Here is a 19,058-nt window from a genome sequence, read left to right on the forward strand (position 1 = left end):
AATCAATCAGCCTTTCTCTACACAAAAGCCCAGGAAGAGAGAGTGGGGTGGGAAGTGGTGATAAGGGTAGAGATGGCTGAAGACAGACAGATGGCAACAGACCCAAGCATCTGCCCGTGCTTCTGTCATTCCATCACCCCCATTCTTTGGCAAATGTGTGACTGCATGTTGGAACTCTGATGGCTGAAAACCTTGATCTTTCTGAATTTAAGGGTGCCAACCCTCAAGTAAACACCTTGTTTGACCTGAGACCTTGGAAAAAGCTTCAAAAATTGAGTGATTGCACAGAAATAGTGTGTGAGTAGTTTGGATGGTATTGTGTGATCTCGCAGGGTGAAAAAACTTAGATTTGGGATTTCAGTATATGGTGATACATGGGAGTCAAGATGGAGAATTTTGGGTGTGGGTTAGATGTCTTTTTTGCACCTTCTTCTTCCTTCTTCTTCATGAATCTGGGTGGTTTTATCTAATTGGGTGAAAGACGTCCACATTGTGGGTTTTGGGTGATTGTAATTGGGTTAGAAGCATAAATAATATAGATTATTGGACAATTGGGACTTAAATATCCTTGAACAGACACCATGTTAGCTCACTTTCTCGACTTGAGAGAGCTCACATCTCGTGAGTTTGTTATAGATAAGGATAAAAACCTTCAGAGTGAGACTTCAAAACCAACATCTCCTGAGTTTTATTCGCCCTGACCTTGGAGCAGGAAAGAGCTTGGCATTCCAACAACTGCAAACCTGGGGCTCTTGGGGAGTTCAAGAGGCATGAGCTGTTCCTGGCAGGTGCTGGGGCTAAAGCACAGCTGGGGCTGGTGCTCAGGTGTTAGAAAGTCGGGGGAGCAGCAGTGTTGCCTCTGCTGCTCTGCTCCTGAGGTGCACTGGTTTGGAATCACCAACTGATTGTGTTTCATCTATAAGGTAACCTATAATGTATTTATCATGTTTTCAGCACATTCTTAGGGAAGCCAAAGCCCTGAAATTTGACAGAGCTTTCTGGCATTACAAAATATACAGAGCTTGTGACATTTTTCACTTTCTTTCACCAGTGTTGTTGCAAATGAGCATGAGTCTTGTCATCAGTAAATAAAAGCTTAATGGAGTCAAAGTTTCTTCTGTAAAATCCCACTGCTTGTATGGATGTGCAGCTCTTTCCTCTAATAGAGTGAGTATGTACAATTTGGTTATAAAATATTATCTATACACAGTTTATTGGCAGTAATCTTTCTGCTATAAAATGCCAAATTAAATTCTGAGCCAGAATGGAGTCCTTTCACACAACACTTGTATTCTGTGTCATAATGATGCTTCTGTTAAAACTGTTTGTGTGAGGAAATAATGTTTGTGATAAAACTTGTGGGGTTTACCATATGCCCCAGATACCTGGGATTTATGCAGAATTCTTTTGGCAGTCACACAAAAGAGCCAGTAGTTACATAGTGGCAATCCAAACCTCAGTTTGCTTTTGTAGAAATTGCACTCCTGACTTCTTTCCCAAAATTTGGAAGAATAACTGGTTTGTCCAAGAATAACTGTCCCACTAACTTTCCAGAGTGTGGATGTTAGACTTAGTGTCATATGTCCTTTTCAACAAGGGAACAAGGGACCTTTACCATTTTGTAAGTATAAATACAATGTTTGGGTCTTTTTCATATATTTTTGATGTATGGAAAAGTACTAGGCTGAAATAAACTAAATCATATAAAGGGAAGGAAATTTCTGCTTTCCTCTTTCTTGGGAGCTCAGACATAAAGACTTTTGAATACTGGTATTTTAATGTATGGATCAAAGCCCAGTATAAGAGAAGAAATAAAAGGGTAATATTTAATGTTAAGCAACAACATAGGAAGTAAGGAAAAGTGTCTTGTTGTCCATAAAACTTTATAGTCTTAAATTGACTGTGTATTGTTATATATCTTGGAAGTGATTCTCTAAACACTTGTACTGTTTTCAAGGGACCTCCTAATGGGTTAGATGCTTTCCAAGCTGTAATCTTTGTGTGAATGGCATTCTCAGTATTCTGGAAATGTTCATTATCCCTGTGAGTCTGGGAGATGTGCAAGAGCATGAACTAGGTATCAGAAGAAAAATATTTTTCCTTTTCAGGATTCTGGGAGGATGCATTATTTCTGATTTTCAACAGAAACTTACAGGAGCTTCATAAAGAGAAGAAACCAGCATGTCTAGGACTCCTCTGATGCAGCAGTTTCTTAGACTAGTCATTGTTATGAGCCACTCCTGTTACCTGCTCCCACACCTGCAGGAAAGCTAATATTAAACATTTCATAGGAGTCTACAGGATGTCATTTGTAATAACAACTGGCACCTGGAAACATTGAAGAGGATTCAGCTGACAGAAGGATAACACCAGGTTAAGATTATTTATATTTTCAGTGATTTCCTCCTCCTGTTGTGTATGCTCTTAATCCAGGATTAAATTCTAATTGTGGCTAAGTCCTTGGTAAGGTCGTCACTTTGAATGGAAGTTCTAGGAAGGCAATATACCTGGGGTTTGAATGAGAAGTTTCAGTGTGTGAACTTTACTACCCTGTAAATTCTGGATGTTTTGTGCAAGGCAAACACAAATAATAGCAATGAAGACAGGAACCTCACAGGCTCTGTTCTTGGACATGATGGCAGTGCAATGAAAGCACAGTGTCCCAGGTTTTGCTCTATTTGCTGCTGCCTGCACACAATCTCATATGAACATGTTAAGATAAAAGTCTGTGTTGTCTTGCTAGCTTGGATGTTGGAGCTGAGCATGCTCAGTGTTGTCAAAAGCAATCAAAAAGCATTATCCAAAAGGAAACCTACACTTTTTCAAAGTGGTCAGAATCAACCTGTGCATAATTTGAGACAGCACAAGAACAGATGGAGTTAAGAAGGATGCTTGCTTTTTTCTATAATTTTTTGTGATGAGCAAAACTTAAATGAAGCCAATGCAGCTCTGTCCAGCCACTGCCTGATCTGTGCAATCAGTAGGCGCACAAATACATTATTGCCATTGCTAGTGATATAGCACAGGCTGTGCACTGGCACTGCAGTATTAAGGCATGTCAGGCTTGCTTTGCCTCAAATTGCCTTAGCCTGCCTGCAACTTCATTTTAGCTGGCTTAGCTGTGACAGCAGTTTATTTTAAATAGCAGGTGACTATTTCCTGATTTGATCATGGGATATAACCACCATTTTTGTACAGACAAGAACAGTGAGTAATAATTTTGTGTAAATAGAAATATTTATTCCGTCATCTTAATATTGCAGTGTAAAAGAAAAAAGATCTGGCCTGGCAATTGAGGGCTTTCTGTGGCAACCCAAGATGCAAGGGAGAGGAGAGCAGACATGAAGAGGATAAGAGAAGAGGGCATGGGAGTGGCAGTTAAGAACTCTGGATAGCTCAGCAGCAAACAATTAGATGTAAACCTTTGGCACAGGTAAAACTGGTTTATAGATAGCAGAGGAAACAGAAAAGAAGTATACAACATATGTAAAATACTTTTTATACAGGTCATTCAGACATAATGTGGAGTTGAAAAAAAAAAAAAAAGGAAAAATGATGCTCCCTGTCACCATTTCCTCATTTCCTCCCCTGACTGAAGGCAACTGCCTGAACACTCGAGAGAAAGAGTGGAAAGGTAAGTATAACACCAGGGAGAATGATAGGTGCTAGAAAGTATGCATTGTATTGAATAATTATTGAGACTTTTTCCCATGTTTGTGTTCTTAATTTATTTTCTTTTGTCATAAATGAAATACATTTGAAAGGCTTTATGCTTCTCTTTTTCTTTCCCTGTCTAATTCCCTAATTTGCTGAATTTGCAATAGCTCGCTTAGTTCCTAGAATGCAACTTAAAGTTTCTCCTGACATTAAAGTCCTGCTGATACATGAAATGCTGGAGGTTTTGTTCTGCCTTTTCTGCAGAGTGATTTCTTCACATCAGTCAGTCACAGATCATTCAGTGCACCTGCCCCTGTTAGTGTATTCCAGAGCTTGGTAAGCAGAAAAACCCTGATATATTCTGTCTTTTTGAACCAACACCTAGGAAATTAAGGAACAGTTTTCATGTCTAAAAACATGTACCATTTTTAAATTGCAGGCACATGATGCAAGCCCATATTTGGGGAAAATTGATGCTCTCACTGGGCTCCCCTCTGAACTGGAGTGGTGAAGCACTGCTGCAACACAGAGAGTAAAAGCCCCCCCGTGACAGAGCACCAGCCAGCTGCTCTTTTGAAGTGGGTTTGTTTAAACCTGCTACTCTAATGAGCTCACCAAGGATGACTGGAAGGCTTTTAATGCCAAAAAAGCCAAGTTTTACTGTAGCAGGAGCGACAGTAACATTCTTTTAATATTAAAAAAAACCCAAAAAAACTCAAAAAAACCCAAAAAAAACAGTTCAACTTATAAAGACAGGTTAGAAATAAGAGAGCTCAAATCTTATATTTCTTTGTGCCACAGAGAGGCTCCTGCCTTTCAGCCACTCATCAGTGGTTGCCAAGAGTGGCCCCACCTCTTATTAGCAAACTATTGCCTCAGAAGCAGGACTTCCACACTTCACTTGAAACCTCTCACGAACTGATTCAGCTGCCCAAAAAGTTTTCATTTCCTTTACCATCACCTAACCTACTTAGTGTAAGTTCAGCTCAGAGCAGAGAGTTTAAATAATACAAAGCTTCAGCCACCTAATTTGCATAAAGTATTTTTCATTCCCTTCAATCATTTTCAACATGAAAGTAGCATATATCTGAAGGAGCAAGGTAGCCTGTCTTTGTATTAGCATCAATCTAAAGAGTGTTCCTTGAGAAACAGTTAATTTCAAACTGAATATTGCAGTAATAAGCACTGACCAAGCATTTTTTTCTCTCAGGTAGTTTTCAATATCTGTCACAAGCTATAGAACACAACCCTCTAGAGAAAAATTAGCATTCAGGATTGATGAGAGCAAGAATAATGTATGAAACTGAATAGGCTAAAGTCCATAGAAGTCATGGCAGCAGTATGGATTTTACAATGTATTCATTATATGATGTAACCATTTTCTCAAATGGTTACATCACATTGGCACATAACCCAACAAAGGCAAAAAAAAAAAAAAAATTTGGTTTAGACATTTAACTAGAGAATGCATAGAGTGCAATTGTTTTCATGCTAAAATGTCACAGCAAGAGTTGACATCCAGGATTAAACTCGCATGTTTTGAAATATAAGTGGTCAAGCATGTTTCAAATTATGATCACTCTTCAGTTTAAATATTTCAGATGTGGTTTTGTTCTACAAGATTGGACATTGGCAAAAAAGAGCAGATTTCAGATCTGGTTCTTACAGGTAAGCAATTCCAAATGGCTTGCAGCAGGAACAGTCATTCCCATTTGTCCATCAACAAGTTTTAAGCATTACTTACCTGATCTCAAGATTTTTTTCCTTTTCATTCAATGTGTGTTAGAAAAAAAAATCTGTGCAAATACTTTCAACAGCTGTATTTTATTGGAACCAGGGAAAACCTACATGATCTGAATTTGGAAAGATCTTCTGTTACTGATATAAAATGTGGTTTTTGGCTACCTTGATGAAATCCATAGGCATAACTCATCATTGTGTGACTATTCATTGCAAGACTAAGTGATGTCTTGTTGGATAGTCACAGTTTTTTCATTTTGTAGTGAATATTCTAATTAAAAATGTGAAGTAAAAATGTAAATGATCTATCCAAAAGAATCTGCATAGACATGTTCCAACTAATGTACCATTGGATTTGCCTTGAAATCCCTCAAATATATTTCTGTAAAATTTCAGAAAATTTTATGCCTTACAGAGGCAAAAGTGTATTTTCATTGCACACAACCAATTTTCTATCTGCTTATGGTTATTTTAACCCATCCCTTATGAAGTTTTCCTTTTGTCTCCTCCTTCTACAGTCCTTTCCTTTAACCCATGTAGAACAAGTATTGTGAAAAAATAGTGCTGTGAGAACCTACACCAGCTTTCTGACATAATCACTCCTTTGGCAACTGCCCAAATCTCTGTGCTCCTCAAGGAAAACAGGTGTTTCTTGGGAACATTCATCACATGGTTTCTGTCACACACAAATTTTAATTTTTAAGATTTTTCTGTATTGGAAACATATAGTGGATTGTATCGTAACCAAACTAGTATGTCAGGCCAGTCTGTGCTGCTGTGATATTTGCCTTTTTGTGCTGGTATATCTGGCACTTTGAAAGCACTTAGGCAAATAGGGAGGGAGGATTCAAAGGCTGTTGCACATTTTAGCTGCCCAAGGAGAAGGTACTGCTGGCTTATATCTGCTCTAAATTGGCTTTGCCTGCTGCCTCAGAGACACTGGTTGGTTTGGTACGTTCGTAAAATGGGCTGTATCGCCCTTTTGTGTCCTAATCCGGTCATTGCATCACTCCCTTTAGTCAGGTGTCCTGAGACATCAGTGGTTCCAGGGGGTTTCTCGCTCGTTCACCCTGCGGCAGCAGCTGCCCCGAGCCCTCAGGTGCAGCCCCGAGCGCTGATTCCAGGGCGGCCGCGGGATGTGGCCGGCCGGGGCCGGCTCTGCGCTCTCTCCGGAGGTCTGTGGGGCACAGATCCCGGCAGGACTGAGATGCTGTGTGGCTGCTCCCAGTCAGGGCTCGCTGCTGTGCCCCCAGAGCTGTGCGCCCTTTTCCCGGCCTGGCCCAGGCCCGGAGCCGCCGTAGCTCAGGTGGGTGCGGGGCCCGGCTGCCCCTGAAGGCACAGGGCCCCCGGCCGGCTCGGCTGAGCCTGCGGCAGCAGGGGAGGGAGGGAGGCGCCGCTGTGTCCCGAGGCGAGTTCGCTTTGTCTGTGTCCCTTGTGCGCACCCAGCCTGCAGGAAAGGGGGGCTTCAGGGTCCTTCTAGGGCGGGAGTAGCTATGACTCTTAAGAGATGAGGGCACAGTTACTGACTGGGCATAGGAAGTCGCGCCTCCTCGCGGCCGGACGCCCTTTGCGGTAACAAAGTCGGCTTTTGCCCGAGTGTGACAGGCGAAAATCGCGCTCCCTATGGCTTGGCCTCGCCGCCCAGCGGTAGTCCCACGGTCTTGCTGAAACAATATTATTGGCACGATTATTTCGCTCTTGCCCAGGGCCTTGTCCATGGGCTTGAGTTGGACACAGCTGGCAGATTGGGAGGGACCCAGCTGCTGACTCTTACTGTCTTTGGACTGTGACTTGTTGGTATTTTTCAGGTTATTGCGATGGTGCAATCAATAGCTTTGCAATTTATATCGACAGCCACCCAGACTGACTCCTTGGCTTTGAGAGTCAGAGGTGCCAAAGTTCCATCTTTCCCCTCTGTGCCCAGGGAAGAGGGTTTCGATCTGGTACATTTGGAGTTTGTAAACTCTGTGTTTGCTCGTGTGGTTGGAGTCATCTGGGAGTTGTTTTGGAGAGTCTGGCAGAGCTCCCTGAGCCGTATGAGACCTTGCAGCTTGGGCTGGGTTGGGATGATTCTCAGTGTGTAGCCAGAGGCAGTGAAGAGCCTGAAACACCTGAGGCACTTTCCAGGACTAGTAAGGGCAGAACACCGATCAGGACTCCTCTTGTGTCCATCCCTGACAAAAATCCATCTTGTCCACAATGTGCTACCCAGTTTACTTGGATGCTGGGGTTGATGCACCATCTTAAGAGGACCCATGGGCAGAAAAGGGTCCATCTTTAAGTGCTCTAAAAGTAGTAAATCAAATCTCACGTATTGCAGTATTGCTTGTCACGTCTCATGATGCAAAGGGCAGGTGCATGTGGTTCCAAGGGGCGAGTGGATCTGTGAGGGGGGCCAGTGAGGTTTTTCTACCAAGATTGGCCTGGGCCAACACAAGGGGTTAATGCATTGTCTTGTGAGGAATATGGAATGGATTGTTGCCTCCCATCCCAAGGAGTCATCAGCAAGGGGAGCCACAAGAAGGTGTGGACTGAGGAGGAAGAGGCTCTTCTGGTGGAGAGTTTTGCTGGTAGCAGAAATATTCAAGTCCATTTTTCATGTGCCTTCTCACAGTCACAGCTGTGTCAAACAGAGTCTATACTATTTGTCTGTACTGCCATGGCATTTTAGTTTTCTTGTCCTGTTATAGAGCTGCCCGTAGCATATGCTGCTCTAATCCTTTCAAAGCACTTTGTGAAGATAGTGAAGGCACTTGGGGATAATCTCTGTGAAGCCACTAAATTGGTCACCACTAAAGCACTGAGAGACATGAAACTAGGCTCCTGTAATCTGCAGAGGGAGCCTTTCTCTCCTTTGGAAGCACGGTCACCTGCAGACCCACCAAACAAACCACAGCAGTTTGCAAAGCCTCTGTTCTTCACTGGAGGGTGCCACCAGAAGGAGGAAGGAGAAAACTGCAAGCCGATCAAGGTATTAATCACTCCCAGTGTGTGAAGACTGGGGTGAGGGGAAAACAATCATCAGAAAGGATGCTTAACCACTTTGCTTCTCCAGCTGAATTAATTTAGATTCATGTTTTTTGTTGTGACTACAACCTGATTGTTAAGAGAGGCCACATCTCAAATACAATCATTGATACCTCAGAAAAGACTAAAAGTATTCTCAGCTGACTCAAATCCCATGCACTTCAACAAAACAAGATTTCCTTTTTCAACAGTATGGGCAAAATCCCACATCATACTTGGAGCTTACTACAAGATTGGAGGGTCCTTAGCAGTCTAAAAATGTGATCCAAAGTACTTACATTTTTTTTCAACCTGTACTGGAAATTACCTTCCCTTCTTTTTAAATTAACAACTCTCCTGCTGGTAAAGTAAGTTAATTATTTTTTTCTGCTACGTTAAAGCCACATTTGCAGGTGGTGACACCTCCCTGTTTGGTTTTTATTTTTCACTGTGCCATTTTTTAATTTGTGTGAGATTTTTCCTGAATTTCATTTGAACTAAAATTCCACTCATCTTCAATGAAGGAAAAAAGATGAAAGTACAGTTATGTAAGCAATGTATCAGTATGGTGTGGGTGTGCCTGTGAGCCTGTAGGTTATGTGGTGTCACCTTATTTTAGAGGAAGTTGTCTCTTTTGTCAGATACCCACTCTTCATTAGAGATTTTTGCACATAGCAGTAATGAGGATTCAAGGAAGTCTTCTGTCTTTTGCTGGCCACAGGTTCACAGGCTGTATTAATAGATAGGATTAGTGAAGAAGAATAGGTCAGAAGGCTGCAAAGCTCCTGTCCCTTGAGATTTCCTTCTTTAGATCATTAGTCTTATTGAGAGCTCCCTTGAATACAGCGAGCAGAAACTGAGGAAAAGGCTGGAACCATTTTATTCATCAGGACATTCTGGGGAAGGGTGGTTTCTGCATCAGAAGCTCCACTGAAAATGTCTGTCCATTTCTCTGCACAGGCACCCTGGAGGAACAACAACATCAGTTTTCTGACCAGAGAGGCAGCTGTAACAGAGCAAGGAGAGACTATCATAGGTTTCTACCTGTTGGCTTTAGGTAGGTATTATGGTTTGGGTGTGAAAGGAAACTCTTAAATAGATGTTGTTATCAAATTCAAAGTGATTCATTTGGATTTTATCCCTAAAGGAACAGGAAGGTAGAAAATGTCACCTTTTTTCCAGCAATTGTAAGATCAGAGAAGTACATTTTGCTTTTGTTGAAAAGAGGTCTGTAATCAATGCAGAAATCTTGAGGAAAAATATATAGTCAGGCCTGTAAACTTTCAACTAATGTTCATTAAGCTTAATATGTGGGAAGATAAAAGAAGTACCTTGTCAGCAGTACATGATAATTCCATGTTTTCTTGTGTTTTAGTAGCACTGAATAAATGTTCCCTGATTTTCACTTATGGCTGTTGAGAGTCAGTTGGCATCCTACAATTATATTCTGGAGAAACACAAAATATGTTTTTTGATTCTTAACTTTAATTGTTTGTATTGTTCTTGCTTTAAATGCTGGATGCATATAGAAATTGACTTCTTCAAATAGGATCTAAGAAAGATCTAAGTACTAGAACCTTTTCCTGTGTTAGCAGTCACAATACCAAGTATTTCTTTTAGTTCTGCTGGAGGACAAATATTGTAAGTGTAAAACAGAGATTTGAAGATGGTACTCAGTATAAATGCACTCTGATACCACTGTAATTTTGGGTTGTTTGTTTAAATATTATCTATTTTGGGCAGGCTTATTGCCAAACACAAGGAAAATTTATGAAATTTCAAAGAGTGCAAGCATGCTAGGTAATAAAAATTTTCAACTATAGGGCCTCACAGAAAAATAGAAGAAAATTTAACTTTTATTTAATCTGTTCTTCTAAACAGCATGTGCAGAAATGTCTCTGTTTTTAAATTATTTGCCTAACTGATTATTTTTATTCTTAACTTCTTACATATTTCAATTCACCTATTAGGCCTCTGCTTACATTTGACAAAGGCTTGTGGAAGTTAAAATGTCAAATGCTAAGTATTTTAATATGTTTACGTGAAACTTTCTTATTTTTATCTCTAGAAATTAAGGAAAGTTGTGCTTAAAACAAAAACAGATATTTTAATAGAAATATATATGGCTTCTATCTTAGGAGAGGGGTAATAAGGTAAATCAGAGGTATTCAAATTTATCCCCACTCTGTTCACATCTGCGTATCCCCTTGTGAATGGCTGGGAAATGTCTGCACCATCAGCTAAACAATTAAGCAGTTGCACTTAGGACTAGAAAGAACATCTTAGGTCAGCAAGGCCAGTCCCCTACAGAGGCAATGTATAATCTCATTTACACAGCTATTATGCTCCCCCATATAAATGGCTAGGGGTTTTTTTGGTGTTGTTATCACTCTTCCAATTGAAAGCACATTCCTGATTTGGTTTCTGTGTTGGATAGGAGCCTTCACCTAAATTCTTAGCTAAAGTGATCACAACAACTTTATGCAATTTTTGGTCATTCCTTTTAATTGAAATAAATTTTTGCTCGCAAATGACACCCTATGGCCAATCTATATTCCTGAAGGAGCAATCATACCTTGAAGCCTACCCCTGTATTCCTATATTAAGCAATTGAGGGAATTTTCTTTTGTTGGTTGGTTGACTGGGGGGCAGGGAGTAATTATATTTATTTATCTCCTCTCATAAGATCTTTTCCCCTGTCATCCCAGCAGCCTTATAGCAAGGACTGAATCCAGCATCCAAGCAGGGTCTTGCCATCACTATTCCCATTCATATTTACACTCTATCAACTCTACTGATGCCTCCCAGTATTGCCTCTGCATCACACTGGTAGTTCAGATTTCTTCCATCAATCAACCAGCAGAGATGTTCTCCTATGCTGCTTCCTGGTAGTGATCTCACATCTTCTAGCAAATATCTGCCTGGGCCTTTAGGCTATTGAGATTTGATTTCTTCAGATCCTTCAGCCAAGCCTGCAAGTGCTTGCATGTCATAGCTGCTGTTCTTGAAATTTACCTCAAAATTCAAAACTTGAGTTCCTTTTCTCACAGAGTATGTACAACTAGCAGAAGCACTAGTCCAAGTTAAGTGTAGTGTAGATCTGGTGAAAATTGATGGATGTAGGTATACCTTTTGGAAATGATAACTTTTGAAAAAATAGGTTAGTTATACATGAATCTGGAAAGTCCTAATTTCTTTTCTCCTCAAAGATCGACTGTCACAGTTCTGCAAGCAGCAGCCACAGCAATTTATAATTATTAGTTTTACATACACCAATAACTCATTCCATCCAGGGAGCTGTGATGTGGCAGAGCAAGTGCTCTGTCATACAGACACCCTCTTGCCCTTCTGGCAGCAGAGGAAAAAGGCCAGTCCATGTGCTAGCTTCCTGTACCTCTGGTGCTTTAGGGCTCTGGCAAGACAGTCTATATTGGCAGGAGTCTATTGACACTTCCTTACACAAAGCCCCAAAGATGTTCATATTTGATACTCTTGGGTTTTTGATGCCTTGGAAAACGGCTTCAGTGATGACACTTCTGTAGTTACTAAGTGTTTTCTTCTCTTTCAAGTTTAAGTATGGCAGTGCAGCTTGTTGCAAATTCTGATACACTTTTCCAAAACCAAGGAGATGTATGTGATAGGTGTTAGCATTTATCCAGAAGATGGAGTTCTTCTGAATCTCCTCACCTTCACAGGATAAAGTCCTAAAAGCCTTACTATATTTGGCCAAGTCTTCCCAGAGTCACTCATCTTGACAGTGCTCATGAATATCCAGGAGCCATGGTCTCACACCTTTTGCTGAGATAAGATCTCTGTGTGTCCCCTTCTGGAAAGTCTCACAAGTGACAGATAGCACAGCTGTCATTTGTGACAGACAGGGCACTGATGTGTGCATTGTATGTGATACAGCAGCCAGGCTGTTTTGGATCCGTGCGAGGGCTCCTCAGCACCCTGCATGGGAGCCTCAGTGCAGTGGTGTCACACGCTGACACCAAGAGCAAACCAGCAGAGGGAGTATGTGGGGCATTTTGTAAATGCTGATGGACACTGAGGCCACTGCCCTGCTTCTTGACACCTGAGCCACTGTTCCATCGTTCTCCTTGTTAATGCTGGGGCCAGGGGATCAGCAAAGTGTGGGGAAGGTGCAATGCCCTCTCAACAGCAGTGATCCACTGTTAGAGGGACTATCTGCAAGTGATAGCAACTGCTGTGTTACCCTGTGCTAGGTCACCTGGGGCAGCATCCTCCTTCTGAAGGCAGCAGTCTGCTCCCATCCTTCCCTTCAATGAGCTCAGAGCTGTCTCCAGCAGACAGGTGAAAGCTTGTCCTGCTGCTGGGATTACATCTGACCCCTTTTTGCCTATGCCATAAGTGGTACAGTACTGTGGAAAATCCTTGTACAGTTTAAATTATGAGGTACAATTAAAAAGCACTGCCCACTGCGGCTGGCTTCTAGACATGGGGAAAAAATAGAAAGCTTTTTTGCTTCAAAATTATTTACTGGAATTCATAAGTTGGGTGTTTTTCTGCATTTATGCATAATTTGTTCCCTGTTTGCTTTGCCTCATTTCACTCTTAACTGGGCCAGTTAGAGTAAATACAAGGCATAAAAGGAAATTTTATGTCAATAGGAGAGAGTATTAATTAGAGGGCAAATTCTGACTTTTTGTGAATGCTTCCATCAGAAAGGCATGCTGAGTGCATTAACAATCCCATCTGAACAGACCAAAAGATCCAAACATGCTTTAAAACACTTCTGAATGGTAATAGTAAACTGTTACTTGACAAGTGACAGAATGAGTGTTATTTTGGGATTTTGTTTGACAGATAAATCTGAGAAGGTGGGAAAGGAAACAAGCTATTCACAGAACATTCATCCCCAAAATGATTGCATTTATTGAACAAATAATCTGTCCGTGCTTTGTCAAGTCTAAAACAAGATGACTCTTTTCCTTCCTGCCAGAACTGGCAATATGCCCTGGACAGGATATTGTGTGTGTATAATTGGCAGCAAAGACTGAAAACAGAGTAGGGTCACGTCACAGTTGCAATAGTTAATGACAGCTTTGCAAATTCTCTGGATTTTATCACTGTTTTAATTAAAGTTTTCTGGGCAGAAAATCTTTTGCAGCAAGCCTCTTCTGATTGGCATTTATGCTTTGTATGTGTAGTTATGTGACTGATTTCATTCATGCCTGCTCTGCACTAAGATGGTCAATCCAATTTCTGTCCTAGAGGAAGGTTATTTGCTGAGGAAAGAGCTTAGTTTGTCTTGTGACACTGAGCCTCACCTTTTGCTCTCACTTCTTGAGTTCTTCCACTTAAGGCTTCATTTATATTTTAAACTGTGATGGCTGAGTTGTAACACCCATTCTTCTATTTCAGTCTTGCCAGCTTTTACAAGTAAAGGCCATGCAACAATGTCTAATAAGAGCAAGTCTAAGTAGAAAGCGTAATAACCTATTTTGGCTGGGCACAGGTGAACTAATCTATTGGAAATGTGGATGACCAGCTCAGAGCTATCAATTCACATGTGCCAAATTTAGTTCTTCAGAAACAATGTTAACAATGAAACTGCATGCAGCCTCAGGCGCTTATTGCTTGTTCAGTGACCATCTCAGGTACATGAGGAAAAAATAGGGCATGTCTGAATGCACAGGATAGAGTGATTTGACAGAAATAGTTTTAAAATTACAATGTACTTTTTCAGTATTCTTAGAGTTAAACAAACTCAATGTTCTCAGTTGCTTTCAGCAGAAAGATTTTCAGTCTCCTTAGTCACGCCTTCTGGCTACTTTTCTGCATGGGCTGGTGGGCATCACGCTGACTCAGGAGTTTGTGAATAGCTGAAGGGCTGCCAAGCAAGCTGACTTTCACCAGCTTGCTTGGCAGCTTTTCTGTTCCTCCCCAAGAAACCATGGATAACAGCACCAGACTCCCTTGTGGAGTGCTTTTGACATCTGTGGATTAAAGTGCTCTGTTAGAGAGTGTTATTCCAGGAAAAGGATTACTACTGAATTAAATAGGGGCAATACAACATTTTTAATACTGCTGTCCATCCTATTCCTCCTACCTCACAATGTTTGCAAAACTACTGAAGTATTTGCATATTATCTGTGTATTTTGCCATGTCAGAAGATCTAGCATCTCTCTGATGAGCAACTCAAGTCAGACTTGGGTATCCCTCCTATCCATTACATTATGGGAGAAATGTGGTGATCCCTCTCTGAACCTTATGCTGGGTGGCAATGCTCAGTTTCTGCCTAGCTGCTACTTTTTTTTTTTTCTTCTCTCTCACCACATTTTGACCTCAGTTGAAATCTGTCTTTTTTCACCAGGATTGCCTTAGTATGCTGGGTTTGGATTTTGGGGTTGGTTTGGGGTTTTTTGGGGTTGGTTTGGGTTTTTTTCTGGGTTTTTTCTTATGAGTGAACATTAGTGACAGCTTGTAAAAGATGGAACAAGTTCCCTCAGTTGTTTATTTTTCTATCTTTTGTTTTACTGAGATGGCACCTGGTAACATGGAGGCACTTCAAAATTCAGAGGTTTCTTTCTGGACTCTTGATCATCCCCTGAGGCACACACTCCCTGAAATGCAGCTGAGGAGATCTCTGCCCTCACTGAGAGTGTCAGTGCTATTGCTCTTCTTGCCTTGAATTTTCAACCTTCCTCCCTGTTATGCTGTCAGGGCTTGGGGGAGGAAGGGAGAGGGGTTGTTTGGTTTGAGCTGTTATTTTGGTTGGGGTAATTTTCTGGTTTGGGTTGGTCTGGTTTGGGTTTTTTAAGTCAGTCAGTCAATATAGGCAGCAACCCAGACTAGCACATGTATCTGATGGCACAGCGATGCAGTGTCCCACACTCACTACTCTAGCTGACACCACTTTTATGTGACCACTGATTTTGTTATTGCATGGTTTACTAAGAATTTATTTTCTTCTGTTTCTTTTTCTTTTTTTTTTTTTATTCCAAGTTAATGTGGTCTACTACACAGACAGACCATTTTAGGGACTGGATATGCCAGTGCAGGTTCTCCACTGCTTTGCTTGAAAGGACTGTGCCTACCTGCAGAAATCATACTCACTCTGTAACTTTATCTCCCTTGATGCATCCCTCATCTTCAACCTCAGTTTGTGAATGTAATTCCCAAAAATTATCACAAGTACTGTGTCTCTCTCACCTCTCATTGCTCTAAAATGTGCAGTGTTGTTTGGTGTGATGTTTTGCTCAAGTTCTTCCTTAAGACACTTTAACTCAAAACTCCCTTACCCTCCAGGCTAGGGGGAATTTGCTCTGTATATTCCCAGCAAGGGCAGGTGTCTGACACTGGGAGGGTATGGTATCCCTCCTATCCATTACAATGCATGGGCAAAATTTTGTTATTTACAAAGGAGGGGCCATTTTATTTTGTCTGCCATTTTAGCACTATGTCTTCATATGGACAGGGAAAAATATTTCATATCTACTGCCTTGATAAATATCTAACCTTGCAGAGAGTAGAACCAACATACACAGACAACACAACTCCCATATTTGCGTTTCAGGCTATCCTCATTCATTCCCAAAGCCTTCCTCTCCCAGTGCCCTGCTCTGCCTATTTATAATACCTAGATTCAAACAAAAGTCACAAAATCCATGAGTTAAAGTGCATGCAGTTCAAAACAAGACTTGATTAAGAAACATTGTCACCTAGTGGCCAGAACAAGATATATTTACTGGTCGTGTAACAGGATATAAATAGAATATGTGTGTGTGTGTGTGTGTGTGTGTGTGTGTGTATCTCAGTGTATCATCTCACCAGGGATTATTTCTGGTAATACCATAGGCTGACATTTCAGCTCTTCCCAGTTCAAATACTCTTCACATGTTCATTCAACTAAAAAAGATAGAGCAGCAGAAGCTTGGCAATGCTGCAAAGAGAAACTATTGAAAGTAAATTGCTCAGCAGAAGAAACAGTTCATAAAGCCTAACAGAGACTGTCCCATCAACCACCTCCCTCCCACCCCAAAGTGCCCAGAGCACTTCACCGGGAAGTATCTGCCCAGTCTCTTTCTTTACAGAACATGTGCCTTGCTCTTTGTCATTTCAGCTCCTGATACTCCCACATGGCCTAGAGAGGGGGAGGCAATTTTCTCCCCTCCCTTCCTATCCCCAGCAGCCTGGTAGTGAAGTGCTGGATTCTTGACATTGAGGCGGTGCTTCCTGAAGGAAGGCAGCTGCCCCCTTGCTACAACATTAAACCTATCAGCCATCTTTCATAGCACAGACTCCTTTGAATATCCAGAGGTGCTGTGCAGAGCCACCATGTCACACCCCTCTTTACTGTGTTTGTTCATCTCTTGCTGGGTCAAGATACAGCAGTATTATTCTGGGATATCTGCTGTTTGTGCCTGGGCAGAGGGCTGTGGGTCAGCTCTTCTCTCCCTCTCCTGGGAATATTGTAACCTGGCATAAGCCACCAGGTGTAGCATGCCTTATCCTGTTGTGGGCAGCACACACTCAAAAGAGGTCGTGTCTTGCTCTGCCTTGCCAAGGTGAAGCAAGGCCACCAATGTCAGAAATGGCAGAGCTGGTTTGTGGGATAGAAGCTGGAGCCAGCTGGGAGCCAGGTGCTGCCTGACCTGCTGCTCAGCCCTCCACCCCCTTAACTGGCTAAGCCACATTTTCAACACTGAACCTGACCCTTATCCATATACTTTCTGTTAAAAGTCATTCATCTATACACATCTATGTAATTTCAAAAAGTGGGATGTGAGCCACCAGGGCCTTGCACTGATGGGCAGAGCAATAGCTGTGGACATTTGGAAACTCTAGGTCTCTCCAGCAGAGTGTCTGATTTTCAATAGGTTTACATTTATCTACCTTGTGTTTTGCTCACATACTTAGACACATAAAAGTCTGACATCTCTGTTCCTGGAGAGTAAGAGAGAATGCAACTTTCTATAAAATTAAATAAAAGAGACTTTGAAGTTCTATTCCAAATATTCTCTTCATATAGATTATCATATGTATTACTGAAAAATATTCCCATCTGGGACAGACTTTGCTGCAAGGAGATCCTAGATTGTTCTAAGAGAAGAAACCTAGTTGTATTAGCTGCACTTTTCTAAGGAGAACTGATAAAGCAGCCCTCTGGCTATGTGTGTGAACTTTCTGTATCCATTATTGTATACGAGGAACTTAAACAGCTGCAGATTTTGGCAGATTGTTTTTAGTCTCTGCTCCACTCTACCAATCTTTGTTCCTTCTTATATTCCCAGGTGTAACACTTAAGAGTTTCATCTATCCACTTAAGGAAAAAACTTTCAGGGAAAAAATCCACTTTAGACCCTTAAATGGCACATCTTCAGTAGGTGTAGCAGCAGCTCTTTGTTCTGTTTTATTGCTGCACTCAATTACTTGCTCTTTCTTCTGAAATGCACCCAGATGCACAAAAAGGTTTCATGCATAGCTGTCTAGTGGATAATCTGGTTTCATATACTTCCAGTGGAACAAAAGGGAATTTTAGAAGATATGTCATACATTTACACTCAACAGCTCCTTTCTTTATTTGCTTTTTTTGTTTTCATCTAATCATAGAATGGACTGAGTTGGAAGGGACCTTAAAGATCATAAAGTTACATGGATTTTTTTTTTCCAGGTTGGTTGTCTTGGTTTGGAAACAGCATTGTGATTTTTGTCCTGTATAAACAAAGACATCTCCTGCAGCCCACCGACTACCTCACATTTAACTTGGCAGTGTCAGATGCCAGTATCTCCGTGTTTGGTTATTCACGGGGCATCATTGAAATCTTCAATGTCTTCAGAGATGATGGATTCATTATCACATCAATATGGACTTGCCAGGTAAGACTGGATAACACTTACTAATCTGACAAAATTAATCTGACAAAAGGAGTGTAGCTATTTCTGTGGGTGTGCTATCTATAAATAATCAGACAACACCCAAATGAAAGGAGGTAGTCACTAACCTTTCAAAAGGACTGTGTTCTCTTTTGTTACACCTATAAATCTGTGCATTTGACTGGTGTTTCACCAATTTTCAGTGGGTTTTTTTCCTGTGTATTCACAAGAGTTCTTACTAGTTTGGTGGTTTTTACTTCATGTTAGAACTCACACTCATGTTGGAAAAATCAAGGCATAGGCTGTGCTTGTCTTCAGGTCACCTGAAGCCAGGCTGGTTGTTGCTTTAAGACAAATATTAAAGTGCCAATGTCGACTCCTGCTTGACAAGGCGTGTAGAGCCAAGCCTCCACACAGCATTTGGGCATAACCATACATTTTAGCATGCAAGGTTTTGCACTAACTCAGTTGAAACTCTTCAATCACATTTCTAAACTCTTGCTTGATTCATTGCCTGTGGTAGAATGAGTGATTTAACTTTATGGCACAGTCGAGATCTTGGAGGCAGCTCTTTGTTGGAGTACTCAGAAAAAGTTATTACTGTTAATTCCGAAACATACCTGTGTGGGCAGAATATAAATGCACCCCATGGACAGATAAGCACAAAGCTGGCTCCCTGGTGCTTCCAGCAACATCTGTGAGAAAGATTATACTCCGTTTCATCAGGGAATCAAAAATCTGAAAATGACAGGATAGCCTACGGCAAGGTGTAAGAAAGATCATGATGAAGGAAAAGAGAGAGAAAAATAATCCT

At 41.3% G+C, this 19,058-nt stretch overlaps 1 protein-coding gene across 1 annotated transcript in view; it reads left to right on the forward strand.

Moving 5' to 3' along the window:
- The first annotated feature begins 8,206 nt into the window (after positions 1-8,206).
- The window catches only part of LOC128939499 (opsin-5-like), a 29,108-nt gene continuing 18,256 nt past the window's right edge, over positions 8,207-19,058 (forward strand). The window contains exons 1-3 of the mRNA XM_054280499.1: positions 8,207-8,368; positions 9,364-9,460; positions 18,042-18,247. Of these exons, the coding sequence (XP_054136474.1) occupies positions 8,207-8,368; positions 9,364-9,460; positions 18,042-18,247 (465 nt within the window). The remainder of the gene's footprint in view (positions 8,369-9,363; positions 9,461-18,041; positions 18,248-19,058) is intronic.

The sequence above is a fragment of the Melozone crissalis genome, unplaced genomic scaffold (assembly GCF_028551555.1).
Source record: "Melozone crissalis strain CALT ecotype California unplaced genomic scaffold, PUWL_Pcris_2 ptg000027l_1, whole genome shotgun sequence".
Classification (NCBI taxonomy): Eukaryota; Metazoa; Chordata; class Aves; order Passeriformes; family Passerellidae; genus Melozone; species Melozone crissalis.